This window comes from Ranitomeya imitator, chromosome 4, assembly GCF_032444005.1.
Source record: "Ranitomeya imitator isolate aRanImi1 chromosome 4, aRanImi1.pri, whole genome shotgun sequence".
NCBI lineage: Eukaryota > Metazoa > Chordata > Amphibia > Anura > Dendrobatidae > Ranitomeya > Ranitomeya imitator.
This window is the reverse complement of record NC_091285.1, coordinates 644,420,339-644,439,794: the sequence shown is the minus strand read 5'-3', so window position 1 is coordinate 644,439,794 and position 19,456 is coordinate 644,420,339. Positions and strand designations below refer to the sequence as shown.

The window sequence follows — 19,456 nt, the reverse complement described above, 5'->3', positions numbered from 1 at the left end:
CTCCCTTGTTAAATATTACATTTTTAACATCCCTGTACTTTTATATCTTTAACATTCATCAGTTTGCCATCAGCCATCGAAGAAAATCACAGGCAGAAAGGAAGCACAATATGGGAAATTTCAATGTAATAGTCAATAAAACATATCAAAGGGGGATATGCAAAAACCTGGAATGTTAAGAAAGCCAACTTCAATCAATTAAAGGGAAGAATTTAGTTTTATACACGGGGATCATGCTCTGGAAACACCGAGTGTAAATGGATGGTGTTCAAAGATGATAGTCTACTGGAATACAGTAGAACGTTAATACCCTCTGGATATAAAATGTCCAGAATTGATAAATCGTTCGGAATAAATAAGACAGCATAATGTATATTAAGACAAAAACAAACTGCATTTAAAACCTTGAAGGCCGAGAAGTCAGAGAAATGCCATCCAGGAGTGTAAAGATCTCAGAAGGAAATGTAAAAAAAAAAAAAAAAAAAAAAATCAACTACAAAGTTATCTACAGAGACACAAATCGCCAACGACACTAAAACAAATCCCCCAAAAATGTAATAAAGGCATTAATGCCAAAAAGTAAAAAAAAATAAATAAATCTGGTGACATTGGCTCCTTAAAAGACGAGCAGAGCAAGATAATTATATAGGACAAAGAAGGCTGAGATATTAATTAAGCACTTTTCATCCTTGTTCGCCAATGAACGTCCTGTGCCAGGGATCATTCAGCAAGGAAGAAATCAAAAGTTCACCACCTGATATAACTAAATTAACAGAAGTACTCCTAAGGCTGAGAAAATTAAGTTAGTGAGGGATCAAAACCAAAGCGTCCTTGGATAATGAGCATTTTGGTCTCCTCTGATGAATGTGACCGGCACAGAAACGTACCTTCTCCCAGGTGAAGTATCATCACCCCGTCCTCACCTCAGCATTTCCTGGACGACGTTGCCCAGACCTAAGGGAATGCTGCCCTTTCGGGTAAAGTCTGTCTGCAGCTGTCGCAATGTGATGCTGAGGAACCCTCGAGCCTTGGCGTGTTTTACTATGAGGGACGACCAGAAAGCCATTTTACTGTCCCAATCTGCACTGTCCACGTCACGAGATTGCTTGAAGGTAGAAAACAAGAAGGACATCCGTTCATTATCGTCCCACTCTGGGGGTAAAGACGACTCCATGATGACCCAGCATCAAGGGGCAGACCTGAAATAAAGAGTGACGTGATTGAAACAAATACTTTCTTACGTGACAAAAAAAACGAACACTTACCTCCCGGGCTTGAGCAGCTCTTCCACCCTCCGTCCTGAGTCATTGCTCCATCAGAGTGGACTTCCATTCTGAAAGATCAGCGACATGACTGCTGGGAGAGGAGGTCAGAGGGTCTGCGCCAGCCTAGGAGGTAAATATTCTGTTTTTTTTGTTGTTGTTTTTTTAACCAAATAAAGATTATTGAGGACATATGAAAGATCAGATACATTATGGATACAGCAAATCAACAAGTGTTGATGTCCAATAAATCAATACCAGGAACAAACATAGAATATCTCAGAACGTATCTCAGTGGGTTTTGCACACAAACAAGAGATGTTCCCAAATAATATAAGTTACACAATAGTCATTGCTAATTGTCTATTTCTATCTAGTGAGAGAGGTCGATAATGTGGAACCACACAGAAGAAAGTGCGGCCACAGAAGCCCTTTACCGCAGATTTCCAGCGCGAGATGGTTGGCACTCTTGATGACATCCATTGTCTTGCCTCTCATTTTCGGGCCATAAGTAGGACCTTAGTCGGGAATGATCCATCTACAGTCCTGTAGTTTTGTTCAGGGTCAACAGAGAGGAGACAAGTCTTGGGGCTTCTAAGGGGTATTCCCATTGGGTCATGTTGGAACTGAATTACTTGGGCCCAGTGTCCCCTGATCTCCGGGGAGTCACATTCCTGGACCTCTGACATTTGGGGCACTAATCTGGAAATTCAGGTTGTACCCTGTGGATGAGGTATAAGATGTACGGCGGAGAATATATAATTGTGTGGCATTTTCAGCATAATTAGGGGAAACATGGTTAGGGGCTTCATATGTCAAGATCTGAATGCTCATCTCTTATCAGTCCCACATCTGTGCTCCCTGCCAGTAAAAGGACATGTAAATTGGACATAAGCCCAGATCCAGGAATATCCAGTAGCACCTGGGATAAGGAGAAGTCTCACAAGACAGGAGGTGGGCCCCGGGAACAAGGTCTGACGGGCAGGTCGTAATTGTAGGAAGCGGAAGAAGGAATTGTTTGGAAGGTTCAGTTCTTGTTTTAGGGTCCGGAAAGGCCACAAAGATCTGACCGAGGTTGATCAATCCCGCCCGTTCCAGATTTGACATTCCAGTGAGGGTTTTGTTATGTAAAAGTGAAGTGTGGGTGTCATAGGAAGAGGTCCAAAGCAACGTCCGTGCCACAGGACAGGACTGTGAGGATCAGGTATCAAGCGGAGACTCGTGGAGCCCTCCCAGAGGAGTAAAGTAGCACATATAGTGGAGGTTTAGGAAGAAAGCTTTCCAAAAGGGCTCAACGATGAGAATGTAAATGGAGACCAGGTCACTGTTGAGGGGAAGCTCTGCCCGGCCACCTAGTCTCCAACCATTCCTGCACTTTCTCGATGATTGTTGAAGAAGAGCAACTGGTTATCAGCAATCACCTTCAGACGAGAGGGTAAATCATCTCATATTTGAAGTTGAGCTTTCTGAAACACTGTTTTTTAAGAAAGTGAATTGGGAACTTCTGTGTTGTACCTCAACTGAGAATTCTCTAATGAAATCGATTAGCAGTTTCTCCAGAAAGTGCTGAGGATCACATCTGTCACCAGCTAAGCCCCAGGTCCAGGTGGGTACACGGACCAAGGATGTGGCAAACACAGGAGTCTTGGGAGCAGCAGGGTTGATGAAGTGAAGTCAGCAGGATAAACATGGTGTGCACGGGAGGTGGCCTACACAAAACTAGAGTCTTGAATCGGAAAGCCAAGGTGTGTGTCCCAATGGGTCTTAACCCCTTAAGACAACGCCACTTTGTAGGTTAATGATCGGGCCTCATTTTTTAAATCTGACCACTGTCACTTTATGAGGTAATAATTCTGGAACGCTTCAATGGAGCCCACTGATTCTGAGAATGTTTTTTGATGACATATTGTACTTCATGACAGTGGTAAACTTTGTTCGATAAGACTTGCATTTGTAAAAAAAAAATGAAAATTTGGTGACAATATTCATAATTTTCACACTTAAGTCTTATGCCCTTAAATCAGAGTTATGTCACACAAAATAGTTAATAAATAACATTTCCCACATGTCTACTTTACATCAGCACAATTTTTGAAACTTTTTTGTTAGGATGTTAGAAGGGTTAAAAGTTGATTAACAATTTCACATTTTTACAACAAAATTATTTTAGGTTTTTTTTATTTTAGGGACCACATCACATTTGAAGTGACTTTGAGGAGCCCTTATGACAGAAAATACCCAAAAGTGACATAATTCTAAAAACTGCACCCCTCAAGGTGCTCCTAACCACATTCAAAAATTTTGCTAACCCTTCAAGCGTCACAGGAATTAATGGAATGTGGGCAAAAGTTTTACTTTAGCCCCAATTTTTCTATTTTCACAAGGGTAAAAAGGAGACATTAGACCCCAAATTGTGTTGTGTAATTTCTCCTGAGTACACCAATACCCCATATGTGGGGGAAAACTACTGTTTGGGTGCACGGCAGGGCTCGAAAGGGAAGGGGCATTGTTTGAATTTTTTAACCCAAAAAATGGCTAGAATAGAGAGCGGAGGCCACGTCATGTTTGGAGAGCCCCTGATGTGGGTAAACAGTGCAACACCCCCAAGTGACACCATTTTCGATACTAGACCCCTCAAAGAATGTATCTAGAGGTGTGGTGTTTATAATGTAGAGCCGTGAAAAAAAAAATAATAATTCATATTTTTCCCACAAACTTTTTTTTAGCACCAAATTTTTTTTATTTTTACTAGGGTTACAGGAGAAATTAGACCCCAAAATATGTTGTGCAATTTCTCCTGAGTGCGCCAATACCCCATATGTGGTTAAAAACTACTTTTGAGGCACAGTGCAAAGCTCAGAAGTGAGGGAGCGCCATATTATAGTGCAGGTTTCACTGGTATGGTTTGAGGGTGCCATGACCCACTGGACGAGCCCCTGAGGTAGCAGAACCCCCCATAAGTGACCCCATTTTACAAACTACACATCTCAATGAATTCATCTAGGGGTGCAGTGATCATATTGAAAACACGGGTGTGTCACAAAATGATCTACCATTGGGCAGTGAAAAAAAAAATAATTACGGTACATTTTTACCATCAAAACGTTCTTTTAGCCCCAGATTTTACATGGAGAAATGGGTAAAATGGAACCAAAATTTGTCACAATTTCTGTTGATCAGGAAAGGAAAGGAAATCCACAATAAAAACATATTAAAAAAATTTCTGTTGATCACGGAAATACCCCATAAGTGGCTGTACAGTACTGCTTAGCCATACGGAGAGACTCGGGAGGGACGGAGCACTATTTGACTCCTGGAGCGCAGATTTTCCTAGCATAATTTGCGGACTCCATATACAGAGCCCCTGAGTGCTTGAAGAGCAGTATACCCCCCTCAAGTGACCCCATTTTGGAAATATACGCCTGCCAAACATGTGGACCCTATATGTGGTTTAGGAACACTGTGGGGCTCAGAAGGGAGGGGGGAACTTTGGATTTGGGAGCGCAGAATTTGCTGAACTTCTTTTGGTGGGCGAGGAGCCATTTCACTTTTCCAGAGACTTTGTACTACCAGTAACGTGGAAGCCCCCTATATTTCCATTAACAGATGACCGACCTGAGTGGAGACTTGCTTTCTATTTGTAGATTGAGATGAAACTTTCATTAGGAACATTTTACGTAATCTTTGGGATCACATTTATCCTGCGCTCTACGCTGAGCACTTACTTTGGGGTTTCCATATAAATCTCTGAGTGACATGATTCAGATGAAACCCCCGAGGGATCCATTCACTATAATGTGGCAGCAGAGTTACTCTGGACTCTGTCCAGCAGTGTCCTTCTTTTCAGAAGTGCACAAAATTATGGCAGACGGCACTTTTATGCAGTCCTGAAAAGACGGATGCCGCTGGATCATAGGCCAGACGGTGTCCACAGCGCCTCCATATGCCTCATTCTAGGGAATCTTCTGCCGGAGGTTCCGTCTGAAATGACATATTTCAGAGATTTACACAGAAACCTCGAAGAAAGCGCTCAGCGCAGAGCGCAAGATAAATGTGCGCCGAGCCGCATGGGGTTCCTGACAAAGCACGTCAGCAGTCCCCGATATGATGCACACCACCCTTCAACCTCTGTATTACAATACAAGGCAGAGAACTCCCCCAGCTCAGGAACACACAGAGTTAGTGTAGGAGAGGGGCAGATTATGGTTCACAGTGTGCTGGCAGAATGACACGGTGTCCATTACATAGGCCTTGCAGGAGGGGAGAGGACAGCTGCTCTCAGTGTCCCCAGCTTTCCCTAAAGGTATGTGCACATGTTCAGTAATTGGCAGCGCTATGGACGCAGCACGTGTCCGCTGCCGGCTATTGAACGCAGGTGAATCCGCATGTGATCATTGAACCGTGCAGATTTACAGCGTCCAATACATTGTACGGGTGACATTTATCTTGCGGGGGCTCACATCTCCACAAGATAAACAAACATGCTGCGATCTGGATAGAGCCGTGGGTGATCCTCGGGCGTCTGTGGACACACAGTGGGCATGGGATTTCTTGAAATCCTATCCACTGTGCTGTAACATCTGGACGCTGTGGGTTGGACACTGCGGATGTACACAACGTCCAGCCCGTAGCGTTTACGGACCGTGTGCACCTACCGTCACAGGTTTGTCCTTCCGGTGTCTCCTGATAGCAGGCCGTCCGGTTGCAGGAGTTAGTCTGTGTCCACACCGCATCTTCTGCTCTGCTCATTAGGTCCGTCGGGGCTGACATCTGAGATTCGGCCGTGTACGCTTGCGGGGCCATTGGACGGACGGCGTGTGCTCGTCGGCCATCGTTGTGGGCCGTATACGCCTACTGGAGACAGGCAGCGATGTGTACTCGTCTACGCCGCCTCATATGGGCAGAAAAAGGACGGAGCAAAGGCCAGAAATGTTACTAAGCCACAAACATAATAAACTATACGAGTGCGGTGTCCCCGAAACCGCAGCGAGCCGGAGAATCGCGTTACCGGGAGCAATCACTGCACAGAACGCCGTGAGGACAAAGCTTAAAAACAATGGTGCAATTACGTTTCTTCACCCTTCTCCTCACTTTTTACTTTAAATGTCCTACAAAAGTATGAGTCGCCCTCTATGATACATGAGGCCCCCAATACAGCTGTGCCTGACCACAACAAGAAAGGAAAGTGATAACTGGCTGCCATATGTGATGTACAGAGGCAGGTGGCACACTGTAACGGCACAACAGCGCTATACACACACAACCCAACCTACCGCAACCTGCAGTCATACGAGGTCTGACCCTCCGCGGACACCATCCAGCGAGTCAGTTCATGGAGAACAAACAGCCGTAAAGCGTTTCCGTGTTGATTTCCTCCACGCCTACACGCCTTTCATTCGCCACCTGCTGGTAGTTACTTGGTATTGCAGCTGACTAAAAAAAAACACGGAACTTTACACGTAGTGACGTCATGGAATAGTTGGCGGGAAAAAGCGAACTGGAAGGCAGTGGGAGCGCAGCCTGCGGATCTGTGAGGGTAAGTGCGGCGACTGCCTGAGGCTGGAGCCGCGCAGACAGCGTGTGCCTGAGACCGGAGCCACACAGACAGCGTGTGCCTGAGACCAGAGTCACACAGACAGCGTGTGCCTGAGACCGGAGCCACACAGACAGCGTGTGCCTGAGACCGGAGCCGCACAGACAGCGTGTGCCTGAGGCCGGAGCCACACAGACAGCGTGTGCCTGAGACCGGAGCCACACAGACAGCGTGTGCCTGAGACCGGAGCCACACAGACAGCGTGTGCCTGAGACCGGAGCCACACAGACAGCGTGTGCCTGAGACCGGAGCCACACAGACAGCGTGTGCCTGAGACCGGAGTCACACAGACAGCGTGTGCCTGAGAACGGAGCCACACAGACAGCGTGTGCCTGAGACCGGAGCCGCACAGACAGCGTGTGCCTGAGACCGGAGCCGCACAGACAGCGTGTGCCTGAGACCGGAGCCGCACAGACAGCGTGTGCCTGAGACCGGAGCCGCACAGACAGCGTGTGCCTGAGGCCGGAGCCACACAGACAGCGTGTGCCTGAGACCGGAGCCACACAGACAGCGTGTGCCTGAGACCGGAGCCACACAAACAGCGTGTGCCTGAGACCGGAGCCACACAGACAGCGTGTGCCTGAGACCGGAGCCACACACAGCGTGTGCCTGAGACCGGAGCCACACAGACAGCGTGTGCCTGAGACCGGAGCCACACAGACAGCGTGTGCCTGAGACCGGAGCCACACAGACAGCGTGTGCCTGAGACCGGAGTCACAGACAGCGTGTGCCTGAGACCGGAGCCGCACAGACAGCGTGTGCCTGAGGCCGGAGCCGCAGAGACAGCGTGTGCCTGAGGCCGGAGCCGCACAGACAGCGTGTGCCTGAGGCCGGAGCCGCACAGACAGCGTGTGCCTGAGGCCGGAGCCGCACAGACAGCGTGTGCCTGAGACCGGAGTCACAGACAGCGTGTGCCTGAGACCGGAGTCACAGACAGCGTGTGCCTGAGGCCGGAGCCGCGCAGACAGCGTGTGCCTGAGGCCGGAGCCGCGCAGACAGCGTGTGCCTGAGGCCGGAGCCGCGCAGACAGCGTGTGCCTGAGGCCGGAGCCGCGCAGACAGCGTGTGCCTGAGGCCGGAGCCGCGCAGACAGCGTGTGCCTGAGGCCGGAGCCGCGCAGACAGCGTGTGCCTGAGGCCGGAGCCGCGCAGACAGCGTGTGCCTGAGGCCGGAGCCGCGCAGACAGCGTGTGCCTGAGGCCGGAGCCGCGCAGACAGCGTGTGCCTGAGGCCGGAGCCGCGCAGACAGCGTGTGCCTGAGGCCGGAGCCGCGCAGACAGCGTGTGCCTGAGGCCGGAGCCGCGCAGACAGCGTGTGCCTGAGGCCGGAGCCGCGCAGACAGCGTGTGCCTGAGGCCGGAGCCGCGCAGACAGCGTGTGCCTGAGGCCGGAGCCGCGCAGACAGCGTGTGCCTGAGGCCGGAGCCGCGCAGACAGCGTGTGCCTGAGGCCGGAGCCGCGCAGACAGCGTGTGCCTGAGGCCGGAGCCGCGCAGACAGCGTGTGCCTGAGGCCGGAGCCGCGCAGACAGCGTGTGCCTGAGGCCGGAGCCGCGCAGACAGCGTGTGCCTGAGGCCGGAGCCGCGCAGACAGCGTGTGCCTGAGGCCGGAGCCGCGCAGACAGCGTGTGCCTGAGGCCGGAGCCGCGCAGACAGCGTGTGCCTGAGGCCGGAGCCGCGCAGACAGCGTGTGCCTGAGGCCGGAGCCGCGCAGACAGCGTGTGCCTGAGGCCGGAGCCGCGCAGACAGCGTGTGCCTGAGGCCGGAGCCGCGCAGACAGCGTGTGCCTGAGGCCGGAGCCGCGCAGACAGCGTGTGCCTGAGGCCGGAGCCGCGCAGACAGCGTGTGCCTGAGGCCGGAGCCGCTCAGACAGCGTGTGCCTGAGGCCGGAGCCGCGCAGACAGCGTGTGCCTGAGGCCGGAGCCGCGCAGACAGCGTGTGCCTGAGGCCGGAGCCGCGCAGACAGCGTGTGCCTGAGGCCGGAGCCGCGCAGACAGCGTGTGCCTGAGGCCGGAGCCGCGCAGACAGCGTGTGCCTGAGGCCGGAGCCGCGCAGACAGCGTGTGCCTGAGGCCGGAGCCGCGCAGACAGCGTGTGCCTGAGGCCGGAGCCGCGCAGACAGCGTGTGCCTGAGGCCGGAGCCGCGCAGACAGCGTGTGCCTGAGGCCGGAGCCGCGCAGACAGCGTGTGCCTGAGGCCGGAGCCGCGCAGACAGCGTGTGCCTGAGGCCGGAGCCGCGCAGACAGCGTGTGCCTGAGGCCGGAGCCGCGCAGACAGCGTGTGCCTGAGGCCGGAGCCGCGCAGACAGCGTGTGCCTGAGGCCGGAGCCGCGCAGACAGCGTGTGCCTGAGGCCGGAGCCGCGCAGACAGCGTGTGCCTGAGGCCGGAGCCGCGCAGACAGCGTGTGCCTGAGGCCGGAGCCGCGCAGACAGCGTGTGCCTGAGGCCGGAGCCGCGCAGACAGCGTGTGCCTGAGGCCGGAGCCGCGCAGACAGCGTGTGCCTGAGGCCGGAGCCGCGCAGACAGCGTGTGCCTGAGGCCGGAGCCGCGCAGACAGCGTGTGCCTGAGGCCGGAGCCGCGCAGACAGCGTGTGCCTGAGGCCGGAGCCGCGCAGACAGCGTGTGCCTGAGGCCGGAGCCGCGCAGACAGCGTGTGCCTGAGGCCGGAGCCGCGCAGACAGCGTGTGCCTGAGGCCGGAGCCGCGCAGACAGCGTGTGCCTGAGGCTTATCATATATGTATAATATAATCTTTGTTTTATTGACCAGTCGCATTAATTCTTATTATAGTTTGATAAATCGGCCGTTTCTGAACTCAATGATCCTAAATATGTATATTTTTATTTTGAACTGGGCAAAGAGGGGTGATTGTGAGCTTTTGTATTTTTTTTAATATTCTTAAAAAAATCTTTTTTTGACTTGCTTGAATTATCTGCTTAGGAGACTTGATGCCTTGATCATCTGATCGCTTGTGGTACACATAGCTGCAGCCCTGCTCTGTGTAGCACAAATGATCCTCTGCTATAACCGCTGGCCACCAGGCGGCGCTCATATCAATCCGACAAGGACGGGGTCCTCTGCAGATGCTGAGTTGTCATGCCGACCCATCGGTGCCCCGCCGTCATGTGACAGGAGCGCTGATGGGCGGAGCTAATGACGCCCATGAGTTAACTGCCGCTGTCAGAGATTGACAGCAGCATTTAACATGTTAACAGCCGTGGGTGGATCGAGATTCCACCCGCGGCTGTTAGGGGCACAGGTCAACGGATCAGATCAGCTGTCATGTGCCGGAAAAGATGCAGCTGAGGGAGAGGTGACCCATGATTTACCTAAACGTCATAAGTCGTAAAGGGGTAAATTGCAAAAACCTGTACAAAGGAGCAACTCCATTTGTGCTGGTCTGGTTCTGCGCCCCATCTTCTTCTGGTTCAGCACCCTGTTGTCTGGTCCTGTGACTCTTTGTCTACGGTGCTCCGGTGTCTGGTCTTGCGCCCCATCATCTTATGCTTTGGGGTCCTCACTTCTTTACTGGAGCTCAGACACCATTTTTCTGGTGTCCCTCCATCCGTCGGAGCCCCACCGTCCTAGCAGTTGTCTCCCACCTCATAAATACCCCTTTTGAGGGATAAGCAGATGTCATTGCTGCGCGGTCTTATTAAATGGGCGATTGCGTCTCTGCAGATCAGCACTGAGGGGCGGTATTTTTTTCAGTATGTTGGGGTTTTTTTAATGTTACTTCATTTGCTCTGGTCCTCAGGTGACGGCCGCGCTGTGTATCATGGAGGACGAGCCCGGACTATCGGACCAGGACTCGGATGCCGGCAGTGAGGAGGTGCTGACCCCCGCGGAGCTCATTAGTAAGCTGGAGGAGGTGAGAGCGCAGGAGGTTACCGAGGACCAGACGCTCCGTCCATTTTTGTCAGGTCTCCCTTCTGTATGCACACAAGCTGCTAAAAAGCTGCGCTCCACTCCTATAATCAGATCCCCTCATTGGAGGGCCAGACTATCAGACTGTGACGCTTCAAGGGGTCACAATGAAACGTCAGATGGTTACTGGGTGGTCCGAGCACAAACCCATCAGGGTTTTTTTTTTTTTTTTGTTGCTGACTTTTTGAGGTTGTCACTTTGCATAGCAATGTTAAAATTATGAGACCACCCCAGAAATCTGCTGTGGACGGGCCAATAACCCATATGAATTGCCATTTTTCTGTTACGACATCTTCTCCAAAAAAACAAAACCATATGATAGCAATGAAAATTGACGCTCCCTACGCAGAAGTAAACCCACACATGGCTCCATTGATGGAAAACTAAAAAAAAAAAAAAAAATAGTTACAGATCTCAGAAAATGGTGACACAAAGCACATTGTGTTTCTAAAAACTTCTACATTCTTGTTAACCACTAAAATAATAATAAAACTAAACGATTTTGCCATCACTGTGACTGTAGTGACCTGGAGAATCAGGTGGTCGCACAGTCAGTCCGTGCATTGTGATCCAAGCTAGGACCCATGATCACGAACGCCTGAAAGAGCCCTAAGGGCGAAACCTCTTTTATAATGTAAAGGTCCCGATCATGGCGCCAGGGGACTTCAGGGATGTGCTGCAGTAATACCTCCATATACAGACCATCTGGCTTTACCTAATTAAAAGGTATCCATTGCTGCAACCTTCTAATATATCCGGCATTTACACTACGTTTATTTAACCCCTTCCATCACTATAACGCAATAATTTTGACACAGGTTTTGCAGATTGCAAAACGTAAATTCAGATGAAAATATGTTTACAGGTTGTTTTTTTTTTCGCCTTCTATCGCAGGCCTGGCTGAATGAGAAGTTTGCCCCCGAACTCCTGGAGAGTAAATCTGAGATTGTGGAGTGTGTGATGGAGCAGCTGAATCATATGGTAAGTATGCCGGACCGCGGTTATCGCTGACGCTTTCCTGCTGTCACACTTACAGCTGACCGTTTATCTCCTCAGGAGCAAAATTTGCAACGAGCTCGACAAGGTGACCTGAAGATAAGTTTCCATCACATGGAGATAGAGAGGATCAGGTTCATGCTCAGCAGCTACCTGCGCAGCCGCTTAGTTAAGGTACCAGAAAAATGCCAAGTACAGGCACCTACCCTCCACCTAATGTCTCCCACACTTTTTTGTGCAGCCTGCCTGCATGCTCAGGTCCTGGGTGTCGGTTTTCATGACCTGACCACTTGCAATGCAGGATATGGCAGTGGCTGCCTTGTTCCTGAGCTTGTATAAATGGTAGTTTAGTAATATATGACTCCTGTCCTGCCCAAAATGATACCACCCAGTGCTGAGAGCTCCACACATCATAAGATTTCGGGTCCTGTGTTCTCCATTTAGGTTACACACGCATGTTGCTGTGCTATTCATGGTCTATGGGACGGTCAAAGAGAGAGACAAGTACAGCACTTGACCATTTCAGTCAGTCCCATAGACAATGAATAGAGCAAAGGTGCACATGAGGGATAGCTGATCAGTTATTGTTTTAGGTCACCCCTTTAAACGCCACACCCCGACAAGGGGCGAGTCATTCTATGCGCCAGTGATATGATCATAGAGCGCCGATGGGTAGTCGTGACAGGTGGAGGTCTGCTGAAGACCCCTGTGCCTGTTATTGCGGTACTGTTGTGAAAGCCAGCTTGTAGACCATGATTTTCGCTATACATAGCAGTGCTTAAAATAGCGGATCACAGGTTCAAGTCCCCCTAAAGGACTAACAAATACAGTAAAAAGGGAATTTTAAAAAAATGAGTTGAAACCACTCCTCTTTTTTCCCCCATTAAAAATAAAGCAATTTAAAAAACACTTTTGGTATTGCTGTGTTTGTAAAAAGTGTGATCTCTCAAATTACCGTATATACTCGAGTATAAGCTGAGACCCCTAATTTTGCAACAAAAAACTGGGTAAACTTATTGACTCGAGTATAAGCCTAGGGTGGAAAATGCAGCAGCTACCGGTAGATGTGAAAAATAAAAATAGATAACAATAAAAGTAAAATTAATTGAGACATCAGTAGGTTAAGTGTTTTTGAATATCCATATTGAATCAGGAGCCCCATATAATGCTCCATACAGTTCATGATGGGCCCCATAAGATGCTCCATACAAAATACGCCCCATATAATGATCCATAAGGTTTATGATGAGCCCCATAAGATGCTCCATATTAAAATATGCCCCATATAATGCTGCACAAATGTTGATTATGGCCCCATAAGATGATCTATAGACTAATATGCCCCATGTAATGCTGCACAAATGTGGATTATGGCCTCATAAGATGCTCCATATAAAAATGTGCCCCGTATAATGCTCCATACAGTTCATTGTGGCCCCATAAGATGCTTTATATACAAATATGCCCCATACAATGCTCCATAAAATGCTCCATATAACAATGTGTCACATGTAAAGCTGCTGCAAGAAAAAAAAATGACATACTCACCTCTCTTGCTGCCCGCTGCTCCTCAGCGTCCCGTCTCTCCGCACTGACTGTTCGGGCAGAGGGCGGCGCGCACACTAATACATCATCGCGCCCTCTGACCTGAACAGTCACTGCAGAGGACGCGGAAGACGGAGCTGCGTTGGAACGAGGAAAGGTGAATATGAAATACTCACCTGCTCCCGGCGCGGTCCCTGCTTCTCCCGGACAGATGGTAGCCGGCAGCTTCTTCCTCTGTTCAGCGATCACTGGTACTGCTCATTACAGTAAGGAATATGCGACTCCACCCCTATGGGAGTGGAGTCCATATTGATTACTTTAATGAGCGGTACCACGTGACAGCTGAACAGAGGAAGAAGGCGCCGGAGACCAAGGGACATGCAGGGACCGCGTCAGGAGCAGGTGAGTATGTGACGTTCGTCTTTCCCCCTAACCAATACCCCCCCACCCACCAACCATGACTCGAGTATAAGCCGAGAGGGGCACTTTCAACCCCAAAAAATGGGCTGAAAATCTCGGCTTATACTCGAGTATATATGAATTGTTCTTTTGGACGCCACAACATTGCAATCAGAGGCAAAAATTCAGAATGGAGTCGAGGATGGCCTCCATGGAAACCAAGGCATTCATATGCTCAGTGGATATCCAGGACGCTCATCACCACATTCCCACATTTCTGGGTCACCAGAAGTTTCTTCGCTTTGCAGTACAACCGGATCACTTTCAGTTTGTGGCCTTCCGTTTGGGCTGGTCACTGCTCCCATATTCTTCACGAAGATATGGCAGCCATCAAGGCTATTCTACGTGCCGAGGGGAATCCTAGTCATTCTCCTACATGCCGATATCCTAGTCAAGGCCCCAATTTTCTCTGAAACTCTGGAGAACCAACAGATCACTCTCTACCCTCTACCGAATCGGGTGGATCATCGACATACCAAAGTCATCCCAGCACAGCGCTTAATCTTCCTGGACATGCTCTTCAACACAAGGCTCTATAAAATTCTTTATTCCAAAGGACAAAATCTCTGCCCTCCATCAAGGCACCCTTGTCAAGAAGCGCTCTTCTCCACGATCTCTGCGCTTTTGCATGTGTCCTGGGATGGATGGTATCCACCTCAGAGGCGATTCTCTTCAGCCAGTTCCATTCAAGGCCACTGGAACTTGCTCTCCTGTCTCAATGGAACAGGACTATCCCCTCTCTGAACTGACAGTTCTCCCTTCCGAATCAGGTCAAGCAGTGTTTATCCTGGTTACTGTCACCCCCTTATTCTCTGTGGATGATCATTTCTATTGATTCATTGGCAGGTTGTGACAACCGGTGCCAGTCTCCTTGGCTAGGGGGCACTTTATTGGAACCTCGCTGTTCAGGATCATTGGAACAAACATGAATCCTCCTTTCCCATCAATATCCTTGAGATCAGAGCCATTCGTCTGGCTCTCTGCCAATGGCAGGACCTCCTGGCGACGGGCTTCCATGCATCCAGTCAGACAACACCACAGCTGTAGCATACATAAACCATCAAGGAGGAATCTGGTGCTGTTAAGCTCTTGTGGAAGTCTCTCGGATCCTCACCTGGGCAGAACAGATGGCCGGCAAAATCAGCGGTTCATATACCTGGAGTAGACAATTAGGCCGCCAACTCTCTAAGTTGCGAGGGGCTGGCAGTGGGAGAGTGGTCTCTTCATCCATTCATATTTGCCCAGATCGGTCACCGATGGGGCACCTCCGACGTTAAATTAATGGCATCCAGATTGAACAACAAGGTTCCCCTGTTTGTTTCCAGAGCTCGAGACCCGCTCGCTCTCTGCTCCAGTGCTCTGGTTTTTCCTTGATCCCAGTTCGCTTTTCCTTTATCTTTTCCCCCTGCTTCCTCTTCTTCCCAGAGTGATCAAAAAGATTAAGGCAGAAGGTGTTCCAGGCATCCTTTTGTAGCTCTGGATTGGCCCAGAAGGTCTTGGTACTCTTGAGGTAGTCATTATGATCGCGGACTGCCCAGACCTACTATCCCAGAGTCCCCCTTCCACCAGAATTCTCAGTCTCTCAGGTTAATGTCATGGCTGCTGAGGCCACAGTGTTGAGACTCTCGGGTTTTTCAGATCAGGTCATCCAAACCATGATCAAGGCCTGCAAACCTTCCTCCTCCCATTTCTATCACCGTACCTGGAAGGACTTTTTCAGTTGGTGTGAATCCAATCACACCGCCCCATTATCTTCTCCCTCCTATCCCTCTCGGCCTTCTTGTAGTCTAGCCTTAAGTCCGATCTTGCTCTCAGATTTCTTAAGGGTCAGGTCTCTGCTTTGTCCATCCTGTTCCAAAAAAAACTTGGCCTCTCGCTCAGCTCAAGACCCTTGTCCAAGGCCTTGCCCATTCGGTTCCCCGCTACTGTCCCCCTGTGGAGCCGTGAGACTTCAACTTGGTCCTGGACCTTCTTCAGTGTTCTCAGTTTTGAGTCTCTTCGGAACATCTCTCTACTTCTTCTCTCCGAGAAATTGTCCTTTTCTAGTGGGGTCACTTCCATCAGACGTGTCTGAACTGGTAGCCCTCTCCTCTCACTCTCCCTTCCTCATTCTCCTTTAGGACAAAGTAGTCATGCAGCCAGTCCCCCCCCCTCCCCCCCTTTCTTCCAAAGGTGGTATTAGCTTTTCATCTCATCAAGAAAATTTGTATCTCCCTTTTAGGCGATCTGATTCCAACTTCTTAATTCCTTAAGATGCCCGGAAGGGCCTGCCAGCATCCAAAGTGACTATCGCTTGTTGGATCTAGTCAGCAATTTTGGAAGCATATTGGACAAAGAACAGAACACCTACCCCCAGGGTTACGGCTCATTCCACTCGGTCAGTGGGGGGCTTCATGGGCCGTGAGTCACCACGCCTCTGCACTGCAGGTTTGTAAGGTGGCTACCTAGTATTATGTTCACGCTTTGTCAGAGTTCTCTAGAGTTCATACCTATACCTTGGCAGATGCCAGCCTAGGCAGGAGGGTTCTCCAGGTGGCAGTTGCTAGTCTCCTGACCTGAAGGAAATATGAATACTTTGTGGTTTTACTAATTAACTATTGTTGATTTTCCCACACTTGGGACTGCTTTGGGACATTTCCTGTGTCCACCCCCCCAATGAAGTGATAGAGGATTTTTGGGTACTCGCCGTAAAGTCCCTTTCTCAGAGTCTTCATTGGGGGATACAACACCCTTGCTATGCATTATGTTTTGTTCTTTTATGCGTTGCTTCTCTTTGTGCCAGTCTTTAAGTGTACTCTGCTGAGGAGGTGCCTACCTTTTTTTGCGTAGTGTCCACTTCCTACTGGCAGCAGCATACACTGATGGTATCCTTTGTCACCCAAAGAAAGCTCAGAGAAAGGGATTTTATGGTGAGTACCCAAAATCCTTTTTTTTTTTTTTTTTTTTTTTTGTAATACAGATTTCCCTATTTATTTTTTTTCACCACTTAAACCAAAAACTAATATATGTTTGGTATCTGCATAATTGTACTGACCTGCAGAATTATATTGCCAGCTCAGTTTTACCATATAGTGAGCATCGTAACTAAAATATCCCAAAAAAAAGTATTGTGGAATTGCACGTTTTTTTGCAATTTTTGACGCACTAGGGTTTTTTTTCCCCCCGCATTCCAGTGCATCACATGGCTAATTGAATTGTGTCATTTAAAAGTACAACGTGTCCCGTAAAAAAAACAAGCCAAAATACCTCCATATTGACTGATAAATAAAAAAAGTTATGACTCTTGGAAGGGAGGAAAAAATGAAAAACCAGAAATTGGCTGCAGCGTTAAGGGTTTTAAGTTCCTCGTCGCTGTCATCTTAGTCCTCCTATGAAGCCCAGTGACCAGTAATTTCTCTATATACAGCAGTACTGTTGTATTTAAGAATTATTACCTCTTTTCAGTGCATTTTTTATGGTAAAGTGATGACATTCAAAACTAAAACTCGTCCTGAATGCAAGCCACTATACGCCCTATAAGGCTGGAAAAAAAAATTAAAGAAAAATTTATGGTTGAGGAAAAACCAAACTGAAAATATTACGGGGTTAAGCAGAATGTGATTATATTCTTCCCGTCTTCTTAGATTGAGACCTTTTTCCCGCATGTTCTGGAGAAGGAGAAGTCTCGAGAAGAGGCTGAGCCGCCACATCTATCTCCAGAGGAATTCGCCTTCGCCAAGGAGTGAGTGCTGCTCGTCCAAGTACAATACCGAAAACTAAGATTGGGGCTGCGTCTGTGGGTAATGAATCAGTATGGCATACTGAGAAAATCTCCCCATTACAGGTATATGACAAACACAGAGACTTTACTGAAGAACGTGGCCCTCCGTCACATGCCCCCGAATCTGCAGTCGGTGGACCTGCTGAAATGTGGTAAGTAGCGCCCTCGGCATTTATGGAAAAGATGAACGTGATCTGACAGGAGCATGCTGGTGACATTGCGACCCCCACATACCTGCCGAGAGGCGTGCTTGACCGGCAGGTGTCGCATACGTGTCTTGACAGGTACGTGGGATTGTAAAATCCTCCGCACCACTTGCCACCGATGCAGAAGTGAGCGGCGCCTGTATGATAATGTGATATTGTTCTTGCAGTCCCCAAACCAAACCTGGACTCGTTTGTGTTCCTGAAGGTGAAGCAGGCCCAGGAGAGCATCCTGGTGGAACCAGAGACAGATGAGCAGAGGTGAGGAAGAGGAGGGAGATTTCTGTAATTGAATGTGACATTTCTACCTGATAATTAAACTTCAAAGATGTTTCCTCTTACTTGATGGGTCATCTGAAGAGGAATATTGTGCAGCATATTGGTAGTAAAAAAACGCTGCGTAAGATACGTGCGTTCTTGCCGCATTTATTTTACACGCATTTTTGTTGCCGACTTTTTTTCCAGGATCATTAGTATTGATGAAATGGGCTTCAAAAACACTCTTTGCTTATTTTTTTGGCGGATTTTTCACTGCTTAATCCGGCTCCTGATGAGTAAAAGAAATGTCGTCTTTACGTCGCTGAAACTTTCAGTGCATAAATTGACGTTGGGTGTAAAATCTGCGTGTCGTTTCTTTGCAATGCAGCTGGTGATATGTTAAGTCTGCACATAGCCACAGTAAATCTGCTTAGGTTTGGGCATTTCCTAAGTTTTTCTAAGTCTCCATCTAAAACTTTTGTCTGCCAACAGTGAATACACCATAGATATGGAGGTGGGCTCTCAGCACCTTATTCGATATCGCACAATAGCCCCTCTTGTGGCCTCCGGAGCTGTGAATCTCATCTGAGTCATCGTCAATGCAGCGTCGTGATCCCGAGGAAATCTTCAAAAACGCCTTAACGTTGCATAGTGCAGTACTCTGTGTGACCAGTAGGGGGCAGGTGTAGTATACTGGATGATGCCACCATTAATGTGCTGCATCCCTCACATAATGGTGCCGGTTATATTGTGGGATATTCCTATAGATTTTCTATGGATGTTGGTATTTTTTTCCATCCTCTTTTAAGTCTGAAGTTTCTTGGGTTTAATGACGACTTGAGAGACTGAAGAGGTCATAAATGGCAGCGATGACTGATGTGATAGCTGGGATCCCAACATCTCTACCAGGTGTACGCTGCTTGCTGCGTTATGATACAGAACTGTTGTTCCGACCAATTATCTGTAAAATATGAAGAAATAAAATATATCTTTATGTTTTTGTACATTTGTCGGTCCCAATGGTTTGATTTCTATTGAGGCCAAGAATTAGTTTGTTCTCGCTCCTCTTCTCCGATCCCAAGAATCTCCTGTCAATCTGCAGACTGAAATCTTAGGAACGCTCCAAGATAAAGTACAGACCTGCTGGAAGGAGAAATGTAAGAAGGACCACACAATTATGATCTCAGGGTGCAGATGGGGTAAGGAGGAAGCCCCTACACTCTATATGCCATAGTGACTATTGACTGTAGCATCTAAGGGGTTAAACGGCCAGAGTCAGTGCCAACACGCAGCAGGATGTCAGCCATAGCTGACAACTGTGGCATTGTCACCCTGTATCTCAGGTCAATAAAAAAGCATATTGGTGGTCATTAGTGATGAGCGAACGTGTTGTTAAGGTGTTATCTGAGCATGCTGGTGTGCTGTCCGAGTAACTTCAGCGTGCTCGAAAGATATATTCAAGT

General features: G+C 48.8%; 2 protein-coding genes across 5 annotated transcripts in view; one reads left to right on the top strand and one right to left on the bottom strand.

Annotated features, from left to right (window-relative positions):
- Positions 1-6,668, bottom strand: part of CHMP7 (charged multivesicular body protein 7) — a 66,544-nt gene extending 59,876 nt beyond the window's left edge. For 2 of the 4 annotated variants that reach the window (XM_069766940.1, XM_069766942.1), the window contains exons 1-2: positions 6,536-6,668; positions 924-1,199 (exon numbers count right to left, since the gene is read on the bottom strand). In XM_069766940.1, coding sequence (XP_069623041.1) covers positions 924-1,174 — 251 coding nt within the window. In that variant the 5' untranslated portion in view covers positions 1,175-1,199; positions 6,536-6,668. Of the gene's footprint in view, positions 1-923; positions 1,200-5,917 lie in introns of all 4 variants that reach the window. The other 2 variants (XM_069766941.1, XM_069766943.1) reach the window with 1 other exon arrangement.
- A 13-nt stretch (positions 6,669-6,681) lies between these two features.
- Positions 6,682-18,999, top strand: GINS4 (GINS complex subunit 4). Its single transcript, XM_069766944.1, has 8 exons — positions 6,682-6,798; positions 10,603-10,716; positions 11,667-11,753; positions 11,829-11,942; positions 17,396-17,493; positions 17,596-17,684; positions 17,906-17,996; positions 18,486-18,999. Exons 2-8 carry the CDS (start codon positions 10,624-10,626, stop codon positions 18,580-18,582), a joined length of 669 nt encoding a protein of 222 aa, XP_069623045.1. The 5' UTR covers positions 6,682-6,798; positions 10,603-10,623; the 3' UTR covers positions 18,583-18,999.
- The last annotated feature ends 457 nt before the right edge of the window (positions 19,000-19,456 follow it).